Here is a 21376-nt window from a genome sequence, read left to right on the forward strand (position 1 = left end):
ACATGGGCTCCAGCTGGTTGAAGTGTTGTGAACACACAAGTGTTCAGTGAAAAGAGCTGTTGCTTTCTATGATGGCTGTTCTGAAGTACAGGAACAAAATTTATCCCACACGTTGCTGAAAATGAACAAGAGCCCCATCACATTACCACCTCACTTGACTTTTTTAAACCAAATTCATACGGGTATTCCAAAGTATCTCTATAGAAAGAGAGAGACATACACACACACATATATAGAAGCACTCATAGATATATGTAAAAAGTAATAATAGTTCTAATTGGACATATAGTAGGGAGAGAGAGTATCACACATTCTAGTATTAATCATTCCAGTGCCACATCCACAATTAAGAACTAAGCACTTCTCACATCTTTTTTACTCATCCAAAGGTACCAGCATCTGTTGTCACATTGCTGCACTGGGATCTCATTTGGTAATTAACTCAGTTTGTTCACCTGTTTGGCCCTTGATCTCTTATAGACTCTGAACAGCAATATCTCAATTTCCTCCCTACAGATCTACAAAGACTACTCCAGAAGCAATGTTTCCTACTTTGTTATGTTGGCCCACAACATCAGAGGCGGATGGTGGTGGCATGGCAGTAGAGGGTGAATCTTCCCACCAATATCCCATTACGTTTTGTTGCCGTGTGACAGATGGCAGCAGAGGGGCAGTCTGACAGCATGGGGTCTGACATGGAAGGGCGGATGAAGTAAAGGGGTGGAACTGAATTCCTCCATATAGAAAAAATGACACCTATGGACACTCATCGACGCTTGCTGACTGTTTCTGGAGACCAAGCAGTGGGTGTGAGCACAGTCAGGGGCGGGTGGTGCATTTCAGCAGCGCTGACAGTGACCTCCGCTGGCGCAGATGTTTACAATCTCAGCATGCAGGCTCTCATTCATCACTAGTGAAAAAGCATACCTAATGGTGGTGACTGTGCTGGAAAAGAACGTTTTGCAGCTGAAAGCCTGTTTTATCATATAGTGTTATTGTGCTCTTTGTATATGTTGTAGTTTCCACGAAAACACATAGGAGGCACTACTTACAGAGCAACCTACTTATAATCTTTCATTTGGTTTTGTAATGATGTTTTGTTTAAAACATTATCATTTCTCATTCTTCTACTTCAATATTATATTCTCAATATTCACAATTCAATCAGTACATCAAAATTTTTCTCGGTGGTCTTAAATGAATACATACCAAAACTACCACCAGTTCCTGCTGTATTACCCCAAGAAACACTTTTGCTTGGAGAAATTTCCATACTGCAAAATATTTACCAGTATATCAAATAATCTCCGCTTACTCTACAGGGAAAAATTGTCTCACGTTACTATATTTTAAAATTCCCTGTGCAAGGACACGACACTGTTCTTCACCTTCCCATCTCCTCCAACAGTTTTTGAACCCAGAGGCCAATTGTCAAGCCAAAGTGACGTAGCAGTCTTCAATATGCCATATTTCGGCAAGTGTCAACAGAAACTGGCACTGCGAGATAAGGAGTGTCAGAACACCCACTGGGAAGCAGTAATCATAACTTGGCTGGTTAGTTCTCTGGGACAGATGGCTGTTATCACTCCATCAGCACGCATTTGCACACACACGCTTTCTAACCAGCAGCCAAGCATACTGCCAGTTAGTCACTGCACACACAGAACGAGTGTGATGGAGACCAACAGAGAAACACCTGGGCACAGCAAAGAGCAGTTAGGAAACCTGTAATGTAAAACCACAGAATCCTTACAGTTGGAAACCACCTCTGAAGGCCATCTAGTCCAACTTCGCTGCAATGAACAGGGACACCACAGCCAGATCAGGTTGCCCAGGCCTTATCCACCCTCGCCCTGAAAGCCTCCAAGGACTTAACAGGGATTTACATCAAATGGAAATAAGCTGTATAAGTTTTGATACTCAGGACAGGTTTTTTTTAACCGTAGCCCTGATACATACTTCAAAACCTCCACAGGGCATCTGATCTGGCCTCTTGCTCAAAGGCCAGCTCTGAGGTCTGATCTAGTTTCCAAGTTAGGCCTGGCTGCTTGGAGTCCTAGCTCCAGTCATGTTTTGAACATCTCTGAGAATGGAGATTTCAGTTCCTTACAGCGTTCCAATGTCTAACCACCTCACAGATGAATCTTTCTTCTCAGCATTTAACAAGAATGTGGTACTCGAATTACTATCTTTTTTGAAGACTCTGAAGACAATTCCCAAATGTTAGCTTCCCCTTTCATCCTCCACCAACTACTCAGGGCCCTTGGCCCTTCAGCCCACTCAGACACCTATGACACGCGACCCCACGGCCTCGAGCATAGAGCCTCAGGCGGCCGCAGGGCTCTGCAGAGAGGTGCTGCGGGCCCCGAATCCCGCGAGCCCACGGTGAGGGCGGGACGGGCGCGGGGGAGGAGCCGGCCTCTGGCCGAGGGCAGCCAGCGCCGCGCGGGCACCGCGAGCCGCTGAGGTGCAGAGACCGCCCGCCCGGAGCAGCTTCCCGCCATCCCCCTCTTCCACTCGTCACCGCCCGCCCCATGCGGGGATCCCCCCATCTCCCGAAGCGCGGCGGCCAGGCCCGGGCCCAGGACGGAGAAGGCCGTGCGGACCCGCGCTCCCCTTCGGGCCGCCTCCGTGCGAGGCCGCAGTTCCCCGCCTCACAACCTCGGCCCTCACCGGCGGCTCCTCCCGCTCCGCCGCGGCAGCCCCGCCGCGACGACCGAGCCCCATCCCCAGCCCAGGCTCTCCCTGGCGCGGCGAGGGGTGCGAGGACTCACCACGGAGGCGGCCATGAGGCGGCAGCAGGCGCGGCGGGCCCCTCCCGGCGCGAGGCGGGCGGCGGAAGTACGCTGCTATCAACGGCCGCCACTTCCGGCCGCGCTCCGCCAGAGCCTTTCCGGCCCGCCGCTCGCTGCCTTTAGGGCTGCTGGTTCGAGACCCCGGCCCGTCCCTCCTGCTTCTGCAAGCAACAGCCGTCTGACTGTCGTGAAGGACAGAACGCAGATCAAGCGCAGATTAGCTTAGAGCATGGCAAGAATGAAATGGTTCTGTTGTGGCAGTTGTGGTTAATTTGGTGATCTTTTCCGTGTTTCTGGTAGCGCTAATGTCGGTGTCACGGAGCAGCGCTGCCCGCGTGCTGAGCGAGGCAGCCCGCACCTCAGGCAGCCTCACCACACTGCCTACACCACGGGAAAACGTATGTCACTGCTTTTGTACATTGAAAAAAAAAGAAGAAAAAGTGAGTTTGGGTACGTCAGCACATTTCAGAGTTACGAAAATGTTCAGGAAGACCTAGATGCTTCTCTGCAGGTGGATAATGATAGATAATAGTGTGATCTGTATTTCCAGTTTTGAACACAAGCAGGGGCCAAGGTGCCATACACGTACCGGCAGCAACTGGGGCGAAGCTGCACGCGTGTGTGACTTGATCACCAGCTGCCACTGCTCTCGGACAGCGTGCCCATAGCTGCCTCAGCGTGGCTAGAGGACTGCGGATGTGAAAACAGGTCACTGTGCAAGCACTTCGCCTCTGTTTTTCCACCTGTTTCAGATCTGCTCCCCTCTGCGCACCTCTCACTCCAGGCAGTGACTGCTGGGGAGAGGATGGGGAATTTGGGTCAGGGCATCTGAGGCCGTGCCCTTTGGTAGATTGAATCACGTCCAGCAGTGTCAGCTGTGTACTCATTTGTCATTGGTGTGTAGGAGTTGTAATGCTGAGAAACGACATGACCCGCTGAATTAACATCTGCTCCCTGAAGATTGCTTAACAGAAAAGTTCAAATGTCTTCCCGTTTGAAATCTCAAGTCTGTCACCGTGTCACTACATCACCACGTTACTTCTTTGCTTCAAATTAATAAAAGTGCTTCATGATATCTCTCTCATATAAAATAGAGGTATTATCAATTTCCAAAAAGAAAAGCAAGGCGTTGGAATGCTATGTTTGTTCTGGGTCACAAAGGGAGACAACTGCAGAACCAAAAACTGCAATCCTAATCTTTTATCTTCACCATGTAAACATCTTTGCTACATTGGAGATATTGGTGTAAAACTAAGAGTCACCCCTATCAGTTATCTTCATTCTCTATTTCCTGTTTATTTTCTTCATACGGATGACAGAGTGTCTGAAAAGTACAATGCCATGTTCATTTTCTATGGGTTGAATTTGTAGGAAATGACCACTATAAATCCCAATGGAGCAAAGGAATTACATTTGTGTTATTACAGAGACTGTGAATTGCCTGCACAAAACAAAAGAGCTGTGACAAATACTTATTTGCATTACCTCCTCATTTACTCATATGCACCTGTGGAGCCTGGATGGGGAACAGGCTTAGCAAAAGCCTCCCTGCTGGCAGACTATGTGCAGTTCTCCATCTTTCAAACACACTGAATTAAGAATCTGAGAAAAAGATTTTTTAAACTCTTATTTATCAATGTCTGCTCCAACAAAATAAGTAATGTAGAAAGAATAAAACCAGAAATAGTAAAAACTGAAGTAGCTAATTCGTTCAAAAAACGTTCTTTCTGTCAGGTCAGGATTTTTGTCTACAGATGTGCTTTTTTTTTCTTTTACAAATACTTTACACAGTGCAATCACTCTAGGTATTTTTGGGAACAGTTCATCAGAATCCTGCTTCTCCAGCAGGATTCACTGCAGACTTTCCACTGCAAGCTAGGGGGGTGGAAAACTGGGAGCTTCTCTATGCTGCTGCCTGCCTGCCTTAGCACCAGTCATTACTTGGCAAAGTAACGTGTCAAGTGATAGACGCACTAAAAAACACGGGTGTGAAATTCATTCTCGACTTCTTCTAAAGATGACACAAAATTCTGGATATCATTTTAGAGGAAGGAGTTCTTGTTGGGACCATCTAATTGGGGGAAGCAAGATGAAAATTCTTTCCCTAACACCAAGCTGCATGTGAGACATTACTGTGAGAGCAGCACACAGTGGACAAAATGTATTTCAGTCTACGCAGAGAACAAGAAACAGAAATCCACCACTACAATATTTAAAAAGTAAAAGCAGCAGCAAGAAATGTAAAATGCTTCCAGGCAGTATGGAAACTCCTTAAAGGCACATTAGAAATAAGAGGTACTCAGAACAAATGAATATCACTTAAAGAAATACTTCTGGAAAGATCAAAAGGGTCCAGAATACTTAATAACAAGCCAACAATAGAAAGTTAGAAGCACAGAGACATCCTCCAAAAAATGAAATAGTTTCCAAATGAACGTAGGTGGAAAAACGTAAAGTTTGGCTAGTGAGATTTAACAAGGAAGCAAGGCAAATCAAAATAGTTCTGAGAAACATTTTACTAAGGCAGAAACACTATGAATGAAATCCTTTTTCAAACACATCAAAAGCAAGAAGTTCTGCCAGAAAATCTGCAAGGCCAACGAGTGAACAGTATGCACCAAAAGAATACAAGGCTGTAGTAGAAAATTAAACAAACTCTTCATGTCTTTGATCAACATGAAGGAGTTTATAAAGTATCTTATATTACAACCTTTCTTAAAAGGGAATGAAATGGAGGATATGTCATAAAGTGAAATGTCAGTACAAAAGGTTTTAGAACAAATCCATAAAACAAATAGTAATTAATTGTCAAGTTGTGTGCCAATTTATGCGCATGTAACCATGATGGCATTTAATCTGTAATTTACAATAGGCTCTGACCTCAAGGAATAGAAAGTTGCAAATTTGAGTCTGATTTTCTATGAAGAGCTCCAAGAACAATGAACCAGTAAATCTGATGTTTGCCCTATGAAAATTGGTAGAAACTATAATAAAGAACAGAAAAGGTAGATACTTGAATAAACATGACATATTAGAGCAGACTCAACATGGTTACTTAGGGAGAAGTTATGCTTCACAAATCTATTAGTTCTTCAAAAGAGCCAAGAATCATGTGGAGGTAAAGAGCCTTGCTAGTAAACAATTCTTCTACAATGTGATTTCCTTAAACTCTTGAGATTTTGCTGATTCATTCTAGAATTATTGTACTTGGAAGCAGCTAAATACTTTTAATATGAAATATTTTAACTGTACAAGTCCAAGTACCAATCCAAGTTATGTCAGTAGAATAGCAAAACTCTGCTTATCATCTCTCACTTTTTTATTCAACTCAGACATTAGATAGGTTTGTAGTATTTTTGCTGGGATTTTTGATGATTAACCGAAGTCAGACTGCCAGAACACTCAACTAAATGTGACTTCCTGAAAATACATTTTCTTTGCTTAGGAAGTATTGTCTGCAAAGGAAACAAAATACTGCATCTAAATCATCCCAAGGACTCCTCCTTTAGGTACTTTTCCTTGAGCAAGCCTTTAATTAGGGTGTTTATGTGTTACACTAGTGTGGGCAGACACAATTTCCATTTTCTGTCCCTACTGTATATTGTCCAAATATCCCCTAAATATGCATTTGGATTTAGTTCAAGTAATAACCAAGTATAATCCATAATTTCTCTTCAAAGGCCCAGTTATATTCCTAACAGTTTCTCAGCCTTTATTTCCACTCCAGTACCTCCAGCCAACCCAACCACGCGCCCCAACCTTTTCTGTTCTGGAAAGAATGTATAAGGTACAAATGCCACGATGATTCACCAACAATGATGCTGAACTGCCTGCGGAGGTCAAGCAGTTTACAGCAAGATGACTCACCAAAATATATCTGATGATGGTTCCTAGAATATGCAACTGTACTTACCATATGGAAGAGAGTTAGCTGGGATCTTACAGACCCAATCAGTGGCAAAAAGTGGAACTGTAGAAGTAGCTGGGATCAGCTATTACAACTGTGAGATGGATTAGACATATGGGGTATTTTTCATTCTGCAGTCAATAGTACTAACCATTAAAATCATTTTTTTGTTGGAAAGCTTCCCAAATAGCTCATACTGAGGACAATGAATTAAAACTACTCACAAGTAACTGGCAAATAGGATGACATGCATATAGCACAAATACCTGTGTGGAGTTACGAAGTAGCTTTTAGAGGTGACTGCTTTGTAACTTCAGTCAAATTTACTCAAAATATCATAATTAATGATAATTAAAAGTTTACAAAAATGTATTCAGCCATCTGTGTTATGCCAGTTGTTGATTTTTTTTTTTCCATCAGTTGATACTCTGTTAATTAAAAGTGGTAACAAAGTTCTGGATGATCTCAGAATCATTGAACAAAATAATTTTTATTGTAAGATATTTTGATACTAGGTGAATAATGACCACAGAATGAATGCAGAATTTATTTTTCCCATAATACCCTCACATGAAGATATTATGCATTAGCGTCTATGCAAAAATGAAGCCAGACTGCATAGTGCAAGGCTACTTCGCAAACTAACCTTGTACCGTGACACAGAAAATGGTGAGTATTCTGCAGTGACTTCAGGAACATGCTAAGGTGAGGTCAATAGGTCCTAATTGCCCCCAGTAAAATGAACAGTCCTTAGTTTTGTAAATACTCTTAGGTTAATGTGTTTGTATTTTTCATGGTTTGTAATTCATTTGCCTTTAAAATTACATAATTAATGCTGACAAAATTTGAAATAGCATATCCTCTATTAAAAAAGGACAACAAACTGCAATGCTTTTTAATTTCTTGATTTGAAGAATATGTGTAATATTACTCAAATCATAAACACACTTGAACTCAGCAAGTTCAAAATGCTACTGCAACACATGCATGCTGAAGGGCAAATTCAGGAGGAAGCAGAAGGCAGCATTCTTGCAAATTACAATAACTATTCTACTGAAATAAAAAAACAGAGACCAAGCAGTGATCCATGACCAATGTCAGCGATTAAAATTAAACTGGTAGGTTCACTTTCTCATTTAGAATGGTTTATCAGCCTTCCTTGATAGAATGCCACATACAGCATCCTTGTTAACAATGTCCAATTACAGCTCTAAAAAAGATTTAGCAGGTACAGCAATGTTTAGCAGAAGGATTCCCTCAAGGTCAGTGATTCACGCAGCACTTCAGCCTTAGAGTTGGTAAAGCAGTATGTTTAAAGGCTCTCATGCATCACAAAGGCGTGCTGTTCTCTACGACCTTGAATCTTTCTGAACAATGAATGATTCTTTTGAAACATGGTACTCCAAACTTTTGTTAAAGTTATCAAAATGCATAAGTAATTGTAGCTGTCTGTAGATAAGTTCAAGGAACTACCTCTTATAACAAGAGAAGCAACTGACACTAGCCAAATCCAGACAGGCTGTGCTTGATGTGATGCCTACCAAGTTGGATCACAACTCAGTGTTTTGCCTGAGCAAGAACTGAATGAGATCTCAACAAATGGATCCATTGATTTCAGTGAGAACTTGGAGTAGGTCTCAGGTGCTCGGCACATTCACACTTTGACCTATATGCTGGATAAAAAAGTACTGCTAAAGCAGGATTTTGGATTTATTAAACCACAGCAAAGTTAAGAAGGGCTGGTTTGGCCAGTTCATTCTGAGCAAAAAAAGAAATATTTCTCTGGATAGACACAGGCAGAACTTGTGTTTGTTACAGTCCCAGGAGGACTCTGGACTATGCACTGCTCCACTTCAAATTCCTGTCATACCAGAACCAGTAGAATGTAATTACTCTTATCCCAGTAAACAACCCTCTTGTTTTCTAAAGAAAAACAGGTCTCGCTATATATTGAACTGGGCAGACCCACTGGGATATAGAGAGATCAATTACAAATAACTATTTGAACGTAACCCATATCAAAGCACTCCCAGGGGGGATAAAAAAATCGGAACAGGCCAGTTCAAAGTGTCACCACAGTTGACAGAAGAAATTTTAAAATCCTATCCATCTCATTAGGTAATGAAATGGTACATGAGCTCTTACAAAAATCCAGCCATATGTAAGTAAAAGCTAGGTGAATATATTTGTATTACGATGGACTCCACAATAGTTCAACATAGCAAGCTGATAACTAAAGTCTGTGTATATACACACAGACATATTTGTACACTAGACAAGAAGCAGCCTATAGCCTTACCTTTCAGACTTGACAGGTAATTCTCTTTGCACTCATCCTTTTATCTCAAAATTTCAGACTGAAATTCTGACAATGGCTTCAGCAGTATATTGTATCGCTTTGCAGTGTCGTACCAGCTCACGGTTGTGTCCTGTATACATAAAACAACATTGCAAATTTCTGTTACCAAGATATATGAGTCATATAATGCATTGCACCGTACACATCAGCTGATGAGAGGATTTTACAAGCATGACTTGCAGCACACAGCCATAGTTTATTTTAACTTGGGTGCAGCAGAACTAGCACAATCCATAATGCTTTCTCATGAGGGGCTGCAAGCACTGCAGCTGCAATAGGGCTGGCTGGCTCTTTTTCACGTCTCATCTAGTATTCCACAGCTTTTTCTGAATGCTGGCAGGAAGTGAGCCTCTCTTTCTCCCTTTACATAAATTGCCCTTAAGTAGCCAGACCATATTTTAAGGAAAAATTCCAGATCTAAAATCCAAATCATATGCACTTTTGGAGCACTGGTACAATAAGCCCAATTCTAGATCTCACTGTACAAGACATTTATCAGGCTCAGAGACGAAAGAAGAGCACTCCAATTTAAAATGCAGATAGCTCTCTGTTTTCCAGACTTATAGAAAACTAGAAGGAAATATCTGAGCTACAACACAACTTTTAAACCTGTTCTAAATTGCACTATGGGTCTGTCAGGATTTAAGAGAAAGGCACTGCACATCTCTTTCCCTTCCTTCAGTCCAGGGTGGAATATCTCATGTTTATCCCTTTCATGTGTATTGAGTACTATTACATATCTTCTGATCCCCAGTGAACAGATTTACTCATAAATCACATGATCCTAGTTTGCTCCATGTTGGTTCATTCCTGGAAACTTTGGTTCTATAGGTAGGCAAATTCTCTAAACTCTAATTCTGCTAAACAGGAAAGTTTACTAAATTCCTCCAAAAAGATTAACGTTCTTCAACAAGAAATCAGTCAATCAATCAGTAAAACAAACAAGCAAACAAACCCTGCATACATATTAGTTTAACATTCCATATATGATTTCTTCAATGCAAACTCGTGTTTTTTGGAGCCAGTACACTGGCTTGGAGGCAACAGGAGGCTTTTAACATTAGAATGAACGTAAGGAAAGAGCAAATGCAAATATCAGGTTTAGATGTGCAGAGACTTTTTAACAGGTGCTTTGCTGTCACGTTTTTGTGGCTTTAGCTAAGTTTGTCTCTTGAGGTTCGCGGGAGGCCTACAAAGGCTGTATAAATAGAAATAATCAGAATTGTTTCTGATAAACACTTCCGTGTATCAATATTTCTTTTCTGTAGAGGGAGCATATAATCCAAAAGCAAATAAATACATATTAAATGTGACATCCTTCAACATGTTTTACTGCGAGTATCTGACTTTCCACTAGAAAAGGCCTAAAATACAAATCCTGTGCAATTTGGATCTGGGGCTCTTGTGCAATCCAACTCTGCAAAGCCTTCCAAAGTTCCACCTTCTCTGTAATTCCGCTGTGTTTTTCAAAAGGCCGAGAAGTGAACTATTACCTGTTGTCATGACCTAAAGGATTCCTTAGGTCATGACACCAATAAAACAAAAGCTACAAATATACTAACTAAATGGAGAGTAGACTATGGAACAAATGTAAAACACAGAATTGTTTCGTATTTGCTCCACTCTTGGATCTGTTCTGGCAAAGAGTGACTATTTTAGGAAGTTCCCACAGGTCCAAATAGCAGGCACAGCAAGAATTGGAAAATCAGTTTATTTTCCTCTGATACTTTCAATAAACTCAACATTTTTTTTTTAAGTTAGAAGGACGAGAAAGAAACAAGAAAGTGTCTGTGAACAAATTTTAACCTCTTCTGAGTCAAAATCGATTTTTCTCCCCAGTTTTCCATTGTATTTTTGGTGTTTCATTGTTTTTATCCTTTGCAATAATTTTTCCTCTTTGGGAAGCAAAGAGCCTTTTTTTGAGAATAGTTCAGGTCAGCCTGCAGCATATTCTGAGCTAAATTTACAATTGGCTTGGACTTAAATGCTGGGCATCCATAGGTAGGCCACAACAATAACTGGTACATGGCATGACCCAACAACAGCCAAAGGCTATGTAATACTTCTCCAGGCCTGTGACCATTTAAGGAATCATTTTGCAGTAAAGAATCATCTAATTCCAGATTGAAATACACAGATTTATCACTTTATGGTATGTTATTTTATTTTATTTTTAATGGAGAGTTTTGTCTGAGCACCTGATCAGTGGCTCTGGGGCCAGCTGACCTGGCACAACAGCTCTGCAGTTAAGGCAATGAAGTTGGAATGTGGAAAGAATGAAGGAAAGAACGAAGTCCACTGCTCTCACTTTGGGAATGCAGATAACAAAGACTGCTTATGAAAGGTACCTCACCTGGAAAACCTGGCTTATATAAATGTCTTCAATGTATTTCAGCACTCTCCAACATGAGGAGGGTGTAACTTTAATGTAGATTAATTAGGTTCTCACCATGAGTATAAACAAGTAAATTATTCTAGGCATATATAATGGAATCTGTCTTATCCTTTATATGCATTATAACGCATTGATTGGAAAACAGTCAAATTTCATTGGCAAAGCCAGCATATCTATTTTTATCTATTGAATTACTTGTTACTTGTAAATCGTAGAGGAAAAGATGTTGGATTGGACTTTGTGTATACAGCACAAGATAAGCATTACCACCCCCAAAATTGACTCATGTACCTTGTGCTTCACAAATAAATACTTGTATTTGAAGAAAGATAGTTGAAAAGCAACCTGCTGTCAGTAGAACATTTGGACATGAGGTGTAAGAACACTGACCACAGAAAGAAGAAACAGAAATAATTTTTCATCTCTTCTTCTGTTTTCAATACTTAGATAATATTGATCGCTCTTGACAGATATACAGCTCAGCAGATGGTGGGAAACAATTATTATTCTGCAGAAACGGTCCATTATTTTACAGTTTGTAATTAACATCTTACAGTGTGCTTCCTGGGAAGGGGCTGTTTCAAAGAACACTTTAACACGTTGTCTCTTCCAGAGTGCTTTACAAATAAATGTAGGACTGCGAGGAATATTCAGTGGGAGTAACTGATGAAATGTTTCCTCTTTTTCCTATAGATATTTGAGAAGGTGAAGCATTAGAAATATTTTCTTTCATTTTAATGAGGCAACACCTGTTATTTGATAAATAAGCACACTGCTCAGTGTTGACTGAAACCTACACTAGGGTTTGAATTTGTACTAAGACCCAGAACCAAAAGAAATTTTTTTGACTTGCGTGCCCCATGGTCATGTGCAATGCATGACACTGCTGTAAATGCAGGGCTTTCTAACAGTAAAGTACAAGGACAGTACTACTCCATGTTCCCTAAAACACCTGTAGTCCAGTAGTAAGCTGCTAAAAAAATGGCAAAACTCCCACTGACTCCAACAGAAGCTGGATCTGGCCTAGATATCAAACCAGGGAATAAATAAATTTTCTTAAAAATGTAACTTTAATCACTACCTTAGTTTCACAGTCTCAGTGCTCAAGCTGCAGTTTTAGCAGATATCTTGGCTAAATGTCAAACAATTCCATCAGCTCTTTGAAGATAAATACTAGATGGTGTCTGAAATAACTTCCCCAAGCACTATTCAATTAACCTGCTTGGCCAGAAGGTGATGCACAAATCAATATTTTGTAATAGATGCTCGTGTTTCAGATGAAACTAATCAATGGGCATCAGAGCAATTTCAAATTGAAGACCAATAACACAAAGTTAAAATATCAGGCCGCTTAGGTACCAAATGTGCTGTAACTTAAAATAGCTCTATTATTTGGTGCAGGATATTCCCCTAGTTACTGCTCCAAAGTATTAAATTCACAATGACTTTTCTAAAACAAAAAACAAATAATTACTGTCATTGTGGGAGAACTCACAAAACAGGTGCGAGATCCCCGGGTTGGTCCTGCAACAGCTGTTAATGGGAGCTGTGCATTTGGTTTGCTCTGCGTATATCAGTCTGAATAGACCTGAATATTCGGGATTTTTCTGTTTGTTTTTCACAAGCAGTTTCTCTCTCCCTATTCCTTCTAGCCATGCACATACATAATCAGATGGAAACAACAGGGCACTCAGCCCAGAGCCCAAAGGATAAATGTGAATATCAGAGGGAGTGTTAATTTGTACCTACAAATGACTCAGGGAGACCTTAAGCATGTCTGTGAAACAAATTCAAATAAACACAGCTGATTGAACAGTACCAAAAGCTTCTACTCACATGCCTATTAACAGAAGGCTTGCCAGTAATAAAGAGGAACCGTACAAAATGAGCTGATTCTCAATTGTGCTTTATACTATAAATATATCCTCCAATACAGTTTACTGAAGTAAGACATAGGGCATTGCAGAAGGGCTGCCAGTGAATTGTCCCAGTTCCACGAAATCAATGGCACGCTTCTGGCCAGTTGCTTACATCCCTTTGTTTGCAATAACAATTTGCTTTCTAGCAGTGAGGTGCACCAATAACTTATTTTCTACACTGGATAGGTAAGATAAAGGTAGAAGAGAAACATTTTTCTAAATGGATAAGTCCCAGATTGTAAATAAGGGTTTCTCTGCATGTATGTTCTCCACTTTGGTAGGACATTGTGAAGGTAACCCACGCTTGGCTCCTCCTTTGGAATTGTCAGCGTAGCCATGGGATACCATAGAAATACCGGAGCTGCCAGATGTCAGTGTTACACTAAGGTCTCCACTCATCTGTACTCCTCAGCGATCAAATGGCAAGCCTGACATCTTTGTGGGTGAGGACTTGTATGGAGCATCCCATCTACTCTTCTTTTTTCCCAAGTATTCTTAGCCCTCTGCCAGACCAGAGGTAAAACGTAAGATCTGATTGTGTGCCTCCCTGCCTCCAGCTGTTTTAAGGGATATCCACTAAAACAGCAATGTTTGGCCCCAAAAGTAACAAGGGCTTAAGAAGCAAACGCAGGCACAGCTTCCTTTTTACCTCTGTCCTTTCACTGGTCCTATTTATTTATGGAGACTCAAAGCTAGGTCAATATATATATAACCTGCCTAGCTCAACGTGTTACCTTTGATACACACATATGACCTAATCTATATTTCTGTTGACAAGCCTTTGGAATGGATCTCTTTTAGCACAAAGTATGTGAATCTTCCCACAACATTTTTACTATGTTTACCAAGTATTCAGTAGAATGAATTTGCATTCCCACGAGAGTTATTAATAATAAACTCTGTAATGATTCACACTAAATCTGATTATTAGTTCCCATGATTGTGCTAGCTTGCCAATGAGGAATGTATTCAAAAATCAAAGTAGTATGCATGGGGGAAACTCAAATTATGAGTGATTTATAATAACATCGCTGATTTTATCACCAAACTGCAGAGAAAAGTAAGCATTCAGAAAAAAAAAACCAAATCCTAAGACATTTATTACATTTTTTGCACTCCTTCAGAATTTGCATCAAAGAGAGGGAAGGGTTCACAATCCTTAAAAATACTATTCCTCTATGGCACCGTTCTCTTGAAAATAGGTTTAAGGATATGAAGATTCTCTTCAGAAACATGAGGACAAGACCAGTCAGAAGCATCAGGGATTTCCAAGATGATTTTTATATCAAGATTATTCTGCAGGAATACTGAGAGAGATTCTTTCCTTATAGGCACTAAAACAGATCAGGTAGTAGGATGATTTAGATATTGATAAAAGGTTACAGAGTCTTACACTTACAAACTTCCAGACAAATCCATCTGACTTATTCAGGGACCTCAGTGGCATTTATTATTGATCCTAATTTAGTTCTTGGAGAGTAAACAATTTCATCAGTAATGGTTCAGCCCTTGCTCCGCCTGGCACAGTATCCCAGTCAGGAAAATGAAGATATAAGGTTAGTGATTTGGGGGTAAAAAGCTTTCTCTGCTCCTGCACAACTTAAGAAATCTTTTTAGACAAAGTACAGGAAAAGGGAACATCTCCTGTAATCATGTTTTGAAAAAATCAAGATGAATATACTCACAGAATTATAATAGGCTGTGTCCCTAAATCCTTCTCCATTGACAATCACTGTAAAACCTCTCCCTCTTGTTTAAATTCCAACACTTTAATATACAATTGTGCAAAAAATGGTTTCCTAAGGATAGAGAAGAGAGCATCCAAGAAGCTGGTAGAAGTGCCATCAAAACAGCCAAGAATAAACCAACATGCCAACGCTGTGTTGATTTATTCCAGGGCGATGCACCTGGGCCCTCCAGCTGTCACACATATTCCATCTGGAGTAGCAGCTGTTTGCTCAATAGTTGTCATATTAACTGACACAAACAATTGCTTGTTAAATTTGTCATCAGTGAAAAATGGGAAATGTTACATTTTGTTCCTGTCCTTAGGTTTTGGTTATTTTTTCTTACGTAGCGCACAGGGATCCTGAATGGGAGTTGGTGCAGCTGGGTGTTCGTAACTGTAGTCAAACTGACAGATCCTGCAGCATCTCCAGAAAGGTCAGGTTCAAGGTAGTTCACTGGGAGCTACGGGTACTACGTAAGGAGGAGCAGAAAACAATGTTTAACTCATTAGGTTATGTAGCAAAGAAGATGGAAGGATCCGGTCAGATTCCCAGGCCAAGAACATGAAACTTACAAGCTATGGCGGTGAAGGGAGACAGAAATTTTGGATCATGGAAAGTATGGAAGATGTTACACCAGTCAGGGCTGGGGAGTGACCTAAGAGAGTCACAGCTGTGGGGAAAGAACAAACATGTTTATTAGAAATGCTATTAGGGAACGCTTTGCACGAAGTGGTGGAATTTGAATGCTGGATGAATGAAGCAGCATGGTATTACAGGGTTGAGCAATGGGGAGGACAGCAGTGTTATTGTCTGAGAAGAAGATATTCAACAGGAAATGAAGCAACATTGTGTGATAGGAGTGTGCTTAGAAACGGAGAGGTAGATCTTCAGAGCGTGGACAAACTTTGAAGATGAAGGCTGATGAAATCACCACACAAATGTGTGTAACAAGAAAATGTGGAAATGAAAGAGTTGTGTAATATCTCTGAAGAACGGAGAGAACAGAGGTGTACCTATCAAAATAGATGTTTATGAACTGTAAGAGATAAGCACCAGGAGCAAAGGTAATGAAAAAAGTAGATCTAGGTGCATCCTGAAAAAATTGCTTTTAAAATACATTCCTATGGGAAATAATAGAATCCGTAAATCGCAAAATGGATGGGAAATCTAGTTAGTAGAGGTAGCACCTGCCAGACAATTATCCACCTAATTACTTCTTTGCATCTACTGTTTGTGGCAAAGGAGAATTTGGAATGAGTGAAACTGCTCAGAGCACAAACTTACACTGCTCACAACAAACAGCAGCAACAGCCACCAAAATTCTCTCCAAGAACCCTTTCCTCCTACAGTGTACACTACTAGAAGCACAAGAGCTTTGTGAAACTCTGGGCAGAGCACTTGGCTACATGAGCAGAACTGCCCACACACTGAACACGACCTGCTTTCCTCCCAGCTGTATGCACCCACGGTTTGCTGATGCCTCACAGCATTTCGGATGTGCTTACCTTTTTGGACTAAGCTAAAGGTTAAAAAATAAGAGATGGACCTTCTTTTGAAAGGATTCTTTTTGGATTAACAGTGTGGACTTACCATAAGATGATTAAACATAACTAAGCTCAAAAAAATTTTGAAGGGAATCTGTAAAGGAACGAAGCCAAAAGTAAAGAAAACAGCAGATACAGATGTCATTAAAAAAAAGCCTTCTCTGGAACTGAGGTTGACTGATGCCAGTGTTTATAGTGACAGAATATTCAGAAGGCAGACAGACAGAGACAACAGCAAGAACATCCGGACGTCTTTTGCTGGCAGCACTGTTCGTCTTGTCGCCGACAGGCGGCCCTTCAGCTGCAGCCGAGCAGCCGCTGCGCAGCGGGCACGGCGGGGATGGCAGCGCCGCGCCTTTCCACACTCCAGCAATGATTTATCGGGTCAGGCATGGGCTAAACATTCTTAGGCTACCAAGCAGTATATGGTTTGTGACTGAGGTCAAACAGCGGGGTAACATTTAGTCATCACACGTCAGAGTAAAGTCTAAAGGACAAAATTTGGTGCAATATGTTTACTTTTACCGCTGGAGGAGGAATTTTAGTTTCAAAGAGTAAGGAGCAAACAAGCAGAAGGTGTATTAGTAAATGTTTGGTACCAGAGCTATATGCCCATATTTAGCTGTGGATACTAGTGTGGCTTTCAGTTGTCTGGGCATTCCTTCGTCATGTACCAGCCACACCACAGCAGCACCAAAACAAGGTCCTGGAGGGTAGGTGTCGAGAACGTATTTCTGCAGATCTACCAAAACTTACGGCACATTTAAAACCTTGGATATTTTGCAGTTTTTAAAACCTTTGAAGCTGCACTGGGAGATGGATAAGAGTTTAAGAAGCTCAGAGCCCTGAGACAAAGCTTAAAAGCTGTTCTTAAAAGCAGCGTTTCCTCCTGGTGACCACCATCTTAGCAAAGTGCTTGAGCTTCTCGGCACCACTTGCATACTCTGTGAAACCACTACTAGTATCCAAGAGTAAAATAATTTCATTCCAAGCACAGCACTTTATAACTGAGAAAGCAAAAGAGCCGGCAAGCTTAGGGAGTCCAGCGGGGGCATCTGTTGCAATCTGTGAGATCTTTGAAGAAAGGATGAATAGAAGCTGCAAGAAATCAAATGGACAGACTCTGCCAGAAAGGAGATGAGGAGATACTCATGGCTTTAGCGGAGATCCCTGCTCATTATTAAAGCATCCATTCTTGACATAGGAGGAGCAAAATGAGAGAGAAGAGGGATTTTCATGTAAACATTTAAAAATATTTCATGACAACATTTAAATTTTTTTTTCTTTTGGAATTCAGCCAATTGCACAAATGGTGAGGTGTTTCCAAGAACATTCTAGGCGAATACACTTGGATATCAGAATGTTTTCTCAAGCTATCTAAAACAACCTGCACACACCTGACACAGAGCTACAGCTTGTCAAAACTTTAGGTCTCCATCCAACACCCAAGACGTGAAAACAAAATAAAATAACATAAATTTGGAAATAACATTGTAATAAATGTTCTCCACATATGGACAGTACCTTTGAGTGTCTTACAATACACAATTAAAGCAACAGTATAAGAAGATACTCAAAAAGTGAATTATTTTTATATTCACAGATATTTGGAATAAGACTGCAGAATTGGAATGAGTGCTTCCAAGTTCTCTCTCAGTTTCAAGCAGAAAGACAAATAGGTAAAATGACAGTGACAGTATGCATCTTATGCAGGAAAAGACAAAATACACATACACACACAGTGATCATTTAAAGCGGGTTCCGGAGTATGCAATAGATGAGTATGGAGAGGGAATTTTGGCAATATTTACAGCAGATGCCCTGGGCATTGAGGACAGCTGAGAACTAAAGAAATGTTGTCTTGTTCTTTGAAGTCTTCTATATACATTGAGGATGTACTTCTATTCTTATCACATAGGGTTCTGCAAGAAGAGTGTCTCTTCCTAGCACCATAACTTCAGTGACCACGCCAGTCTTTGCCAGAACAAATAACACAGCCATCGTGCACCGAGAGCAGCGCTCCCTGTGCCCCGGTGTATTCAGCAATGTTCTATATTCAACTGCCACTGTTAGCATCAGTGTCAGCTGCTTTCTGGCTGGTCTCATTTGAGAAAGGAGACAGGACTGTGCACCAGGGACGTGTTCTAATTTTTATTTTTAGACAGATCTTTACGACCTTGAACAACTATCAAGAAAAAGAAGAACCCAGTGTCGTAAACAAACCGAACTAGAAACTCTAAGGTAATTGCATCACTCAGACAGTAGAGGCAGGGAACTGCACAGGCTCTGTGAAGTAAAATGCTTGGTGCTTCCCATTTCCATTTTTGTTCTGGCAGAGTACCTCTCCTGCAGCCACTCACTGGCCTCACTCTGTGACACACCTCAGTGCCACTGCCCTACCAACCTCTTCCACTTTTGAGACCCCACGTAGGTAGATCTGAAGAATTACAGAATCCCAAAGCAAACAAATGAGAAATTCCAACTTCTCCTAAATCCCAGTGTAGACTTCAAGATCCTAGAAAGAACGATGTTTTGTTAATCCTTTCAGGTAATTTTAAACTGATTTCTTACAGCATCATACTGGGTTACAGCCTTTAAATGCTTGTATAAAATGGCAATACACTTAAAAATGCCTGACATGGAGAACATCAGCCCCCAGATAAATTCCTCTGAATTTTACCTGTGATAGACACGAAGACAACTGAGCTGCACCAGAAGAGTAATGTAAAATAGCATGATTAAGGATTTTAGGCTTAGAGTGGGTGCATGTGATGCCTACTCCTCTGGGAATACAAGTTTATGGACAGAAAGTAATTTATTCACACAGCCAACACTTCTTTCCTGCATGATGCTGTAGGATGTGGGCATAACAGTCAAACCCCGAACTGCACTACATGAGCAATACATCCTACCGACTGCTCCCTTCCCTCTACCCATTGTATTAAGAACGAGCAGCCCAATAAGAGGCAGGTGGACCACTTGTGCTAATGTGATGATGATATTTCAAATAACGTTAGTTAATTTTTCAACCCATTCATTCTCCACTAGTTGCTTAGGAGTCTCTATACTACTTTTTCAATGTGTCTTACACTAAATTCATGGACAGGCCATATCTTGGTTAGGCTATTTTGGAAAAGTTCTATCTGAGAAAAGAAATTGTGCAATAACATAAGCCCTTGAATAATAACAGATTTGCTGTGCTTTGAGCTGAAGGCTGTATCTGCTGATTGCATCCTCAGGCTGGCCTGACCTCTCTGCAGTGTCAGACATCTGTTATTGCAGGGGCTCTGGAATGTCACAGGTTTGCTTGCCACAACACACTTGCCACAGTGCAGCACACAACTATTCCAAATACACAGACACATATCTCTTGTTTGCACTGGAGGACATCCAGTCCCTCAAAACTCACGCAGTAAGGCTTCTTCCTAACAGAGGAGAGGATGTGTCTGCCCTGAGAGAAGCCATGTACAGCATGAGAAAGTTTCAGTTTGCAGCCCTAAATAAAATATGCCTTTGTATCTGTAAGTCCAAACATGGAAGTTCAAACAGACAAAACAATCTGGACACAGGAAGAGAGAAAACATTCTGTACTGTTACATTGTTGTAAATCCTGAAATTAAAGTAATTCCTCCCTCCTTGCACTGGGAATCGAGCTTCTGGAGTACAGTCTATTTTGATTTATTCCCTCGTGATGATTAAAGTTAGTAGTCTCTGTACCACAAGTTTCATGTTGAACTTGGAAGATGATAGCACTAATGATGAGGACCAACCTGTTTTCTGCGCCTGCACCGGCAATTTGCAATGGAGTTTGCCTGTCTCTAATCACACAATTGTTTCTACTTCTCAGTATTTCAATTATTGAGACACTTTTGGAAAGGAAACGCAGATCTCTCTCCGATGAAAGCGATACAAGAAAACAGGTACCATTTTTTTCATGCTGCTCCCAGCAGTCGCCCAGCGCACCAGGTGTGTGTACAAGCTTCTCTACTTTGCAGACTGCATAGCAGTTCAGTTTAAAAACTGAAGTGTGATCTGCTTCTGCCTCTTGCTCTTTATCTTGACAGTTTGTCTGTCAGGACAGCGTTTTATGTCTCTCTGTGGACTCATTTCACTTCCTTTACTTAGCTTTGGAGCTCTTTCTGGGCTTTGTCTTTCTCAGCCTGCGTTCTTATGGAAATTTCATGACATCCTCCTCTCTTCTTTGCAGGACCCCCTCTGATCTCCTTCATTCACGTGTAAAAATTTCTCCATTTCATTTACATGGAAAAGAGAAGGCTGTGGGGAGACCTAATTTTGGCCTTCCAGTATTTAAAGGAAGGTTATAAACAGGAAGGAAATCAACTTTTTACATGAGTAGACAGTAATAGGACAAGGGGAAATGGTTTTAAACTAAAGGAGGGAAGATTTAGATCAGATGTCAGGGGGAAGTTTTTCTCTGAGAGAGCGGTGAGGTGCTGGAACAGGCTGCTCAGAGAGGTTGTGGATGCCCCATCCCTGGAGGTGTTCAAGGCCAGGTTGGATGGGGCCCGGGGCATCCTGGACTAGTACCTGACCTAGTGGTTGGCAACCCTGCCTGTGGCAGGGGGTTTGGAACTTGATCATTACGGTCCCTTCCAACCCAAGCCATTCTATGATTTCTTCCTTCTTTTCAACATGTTTTTGCTTGTATCTCAGCCACAGTTGCCCAAATGTGCCTCCTAGGAGCCAAACGATTTTGTGGGTTTTTG

At 41.1% G+C, this 21376-nt stretch overlaps 2 protein-coding genes across 4 annotated transcripts in view; one reads left to right on the forward strand and one right to left on the reverse strand.

Annotated features, from left to right (window-relative positions):
* NXT2 (nuclear transport factor 2 like export factor 2) overlaps positions 1-21376 on the reverse strand; it is a 74172-nt gene that overhangs the window by 5630 nt on the left and 47166 nt on the right. Inside the window, exon 3 of one of the 3 annotated variants that reach the window (XM_021405746.1) lies at positions 9002-9131. The gene's annotated coding sequence lies outside the window, so the exon portion shown is untranslated. Of the gene's footprint in view, positions 1-2673; positions 3028-9001; positions 9132-21376 lie in introns of those variants that run through there. The other 2 variants (XM_021405745.1, XM_021405747.1) reach the window with 2 other exon arrangements.
* LOC110403345 (basic salivary proline-rich protein 2-like) overlaps positions 3101-21376 on the forward strand; it is a 66039-nt gene continuing 47763 nt past the window's right edge. The window contains exon 1 of the mRNA XM_021406463.1: positions 3101-3193. Coding sequence (XP_021262138.1) covers positions 3101-3193 — 93 coding nt within the window. The remainder of the gene's footprint in view (positions 3194-21376) is intronic.

The sequence above is a fragment of the Numida meleagris genome, chromosome 8 (genome assembly GCF_002078875.1).
Source record: "Numida meleagris isolate 19003 breed g44 Domestic line chromosome 8, NumMel1.0, whole genome shotgun sequence".
NCBI lineage: Eukaryota > Metazoa > Chordata > Aves > Galliformes > Numididae > Numida > Numida meleagris.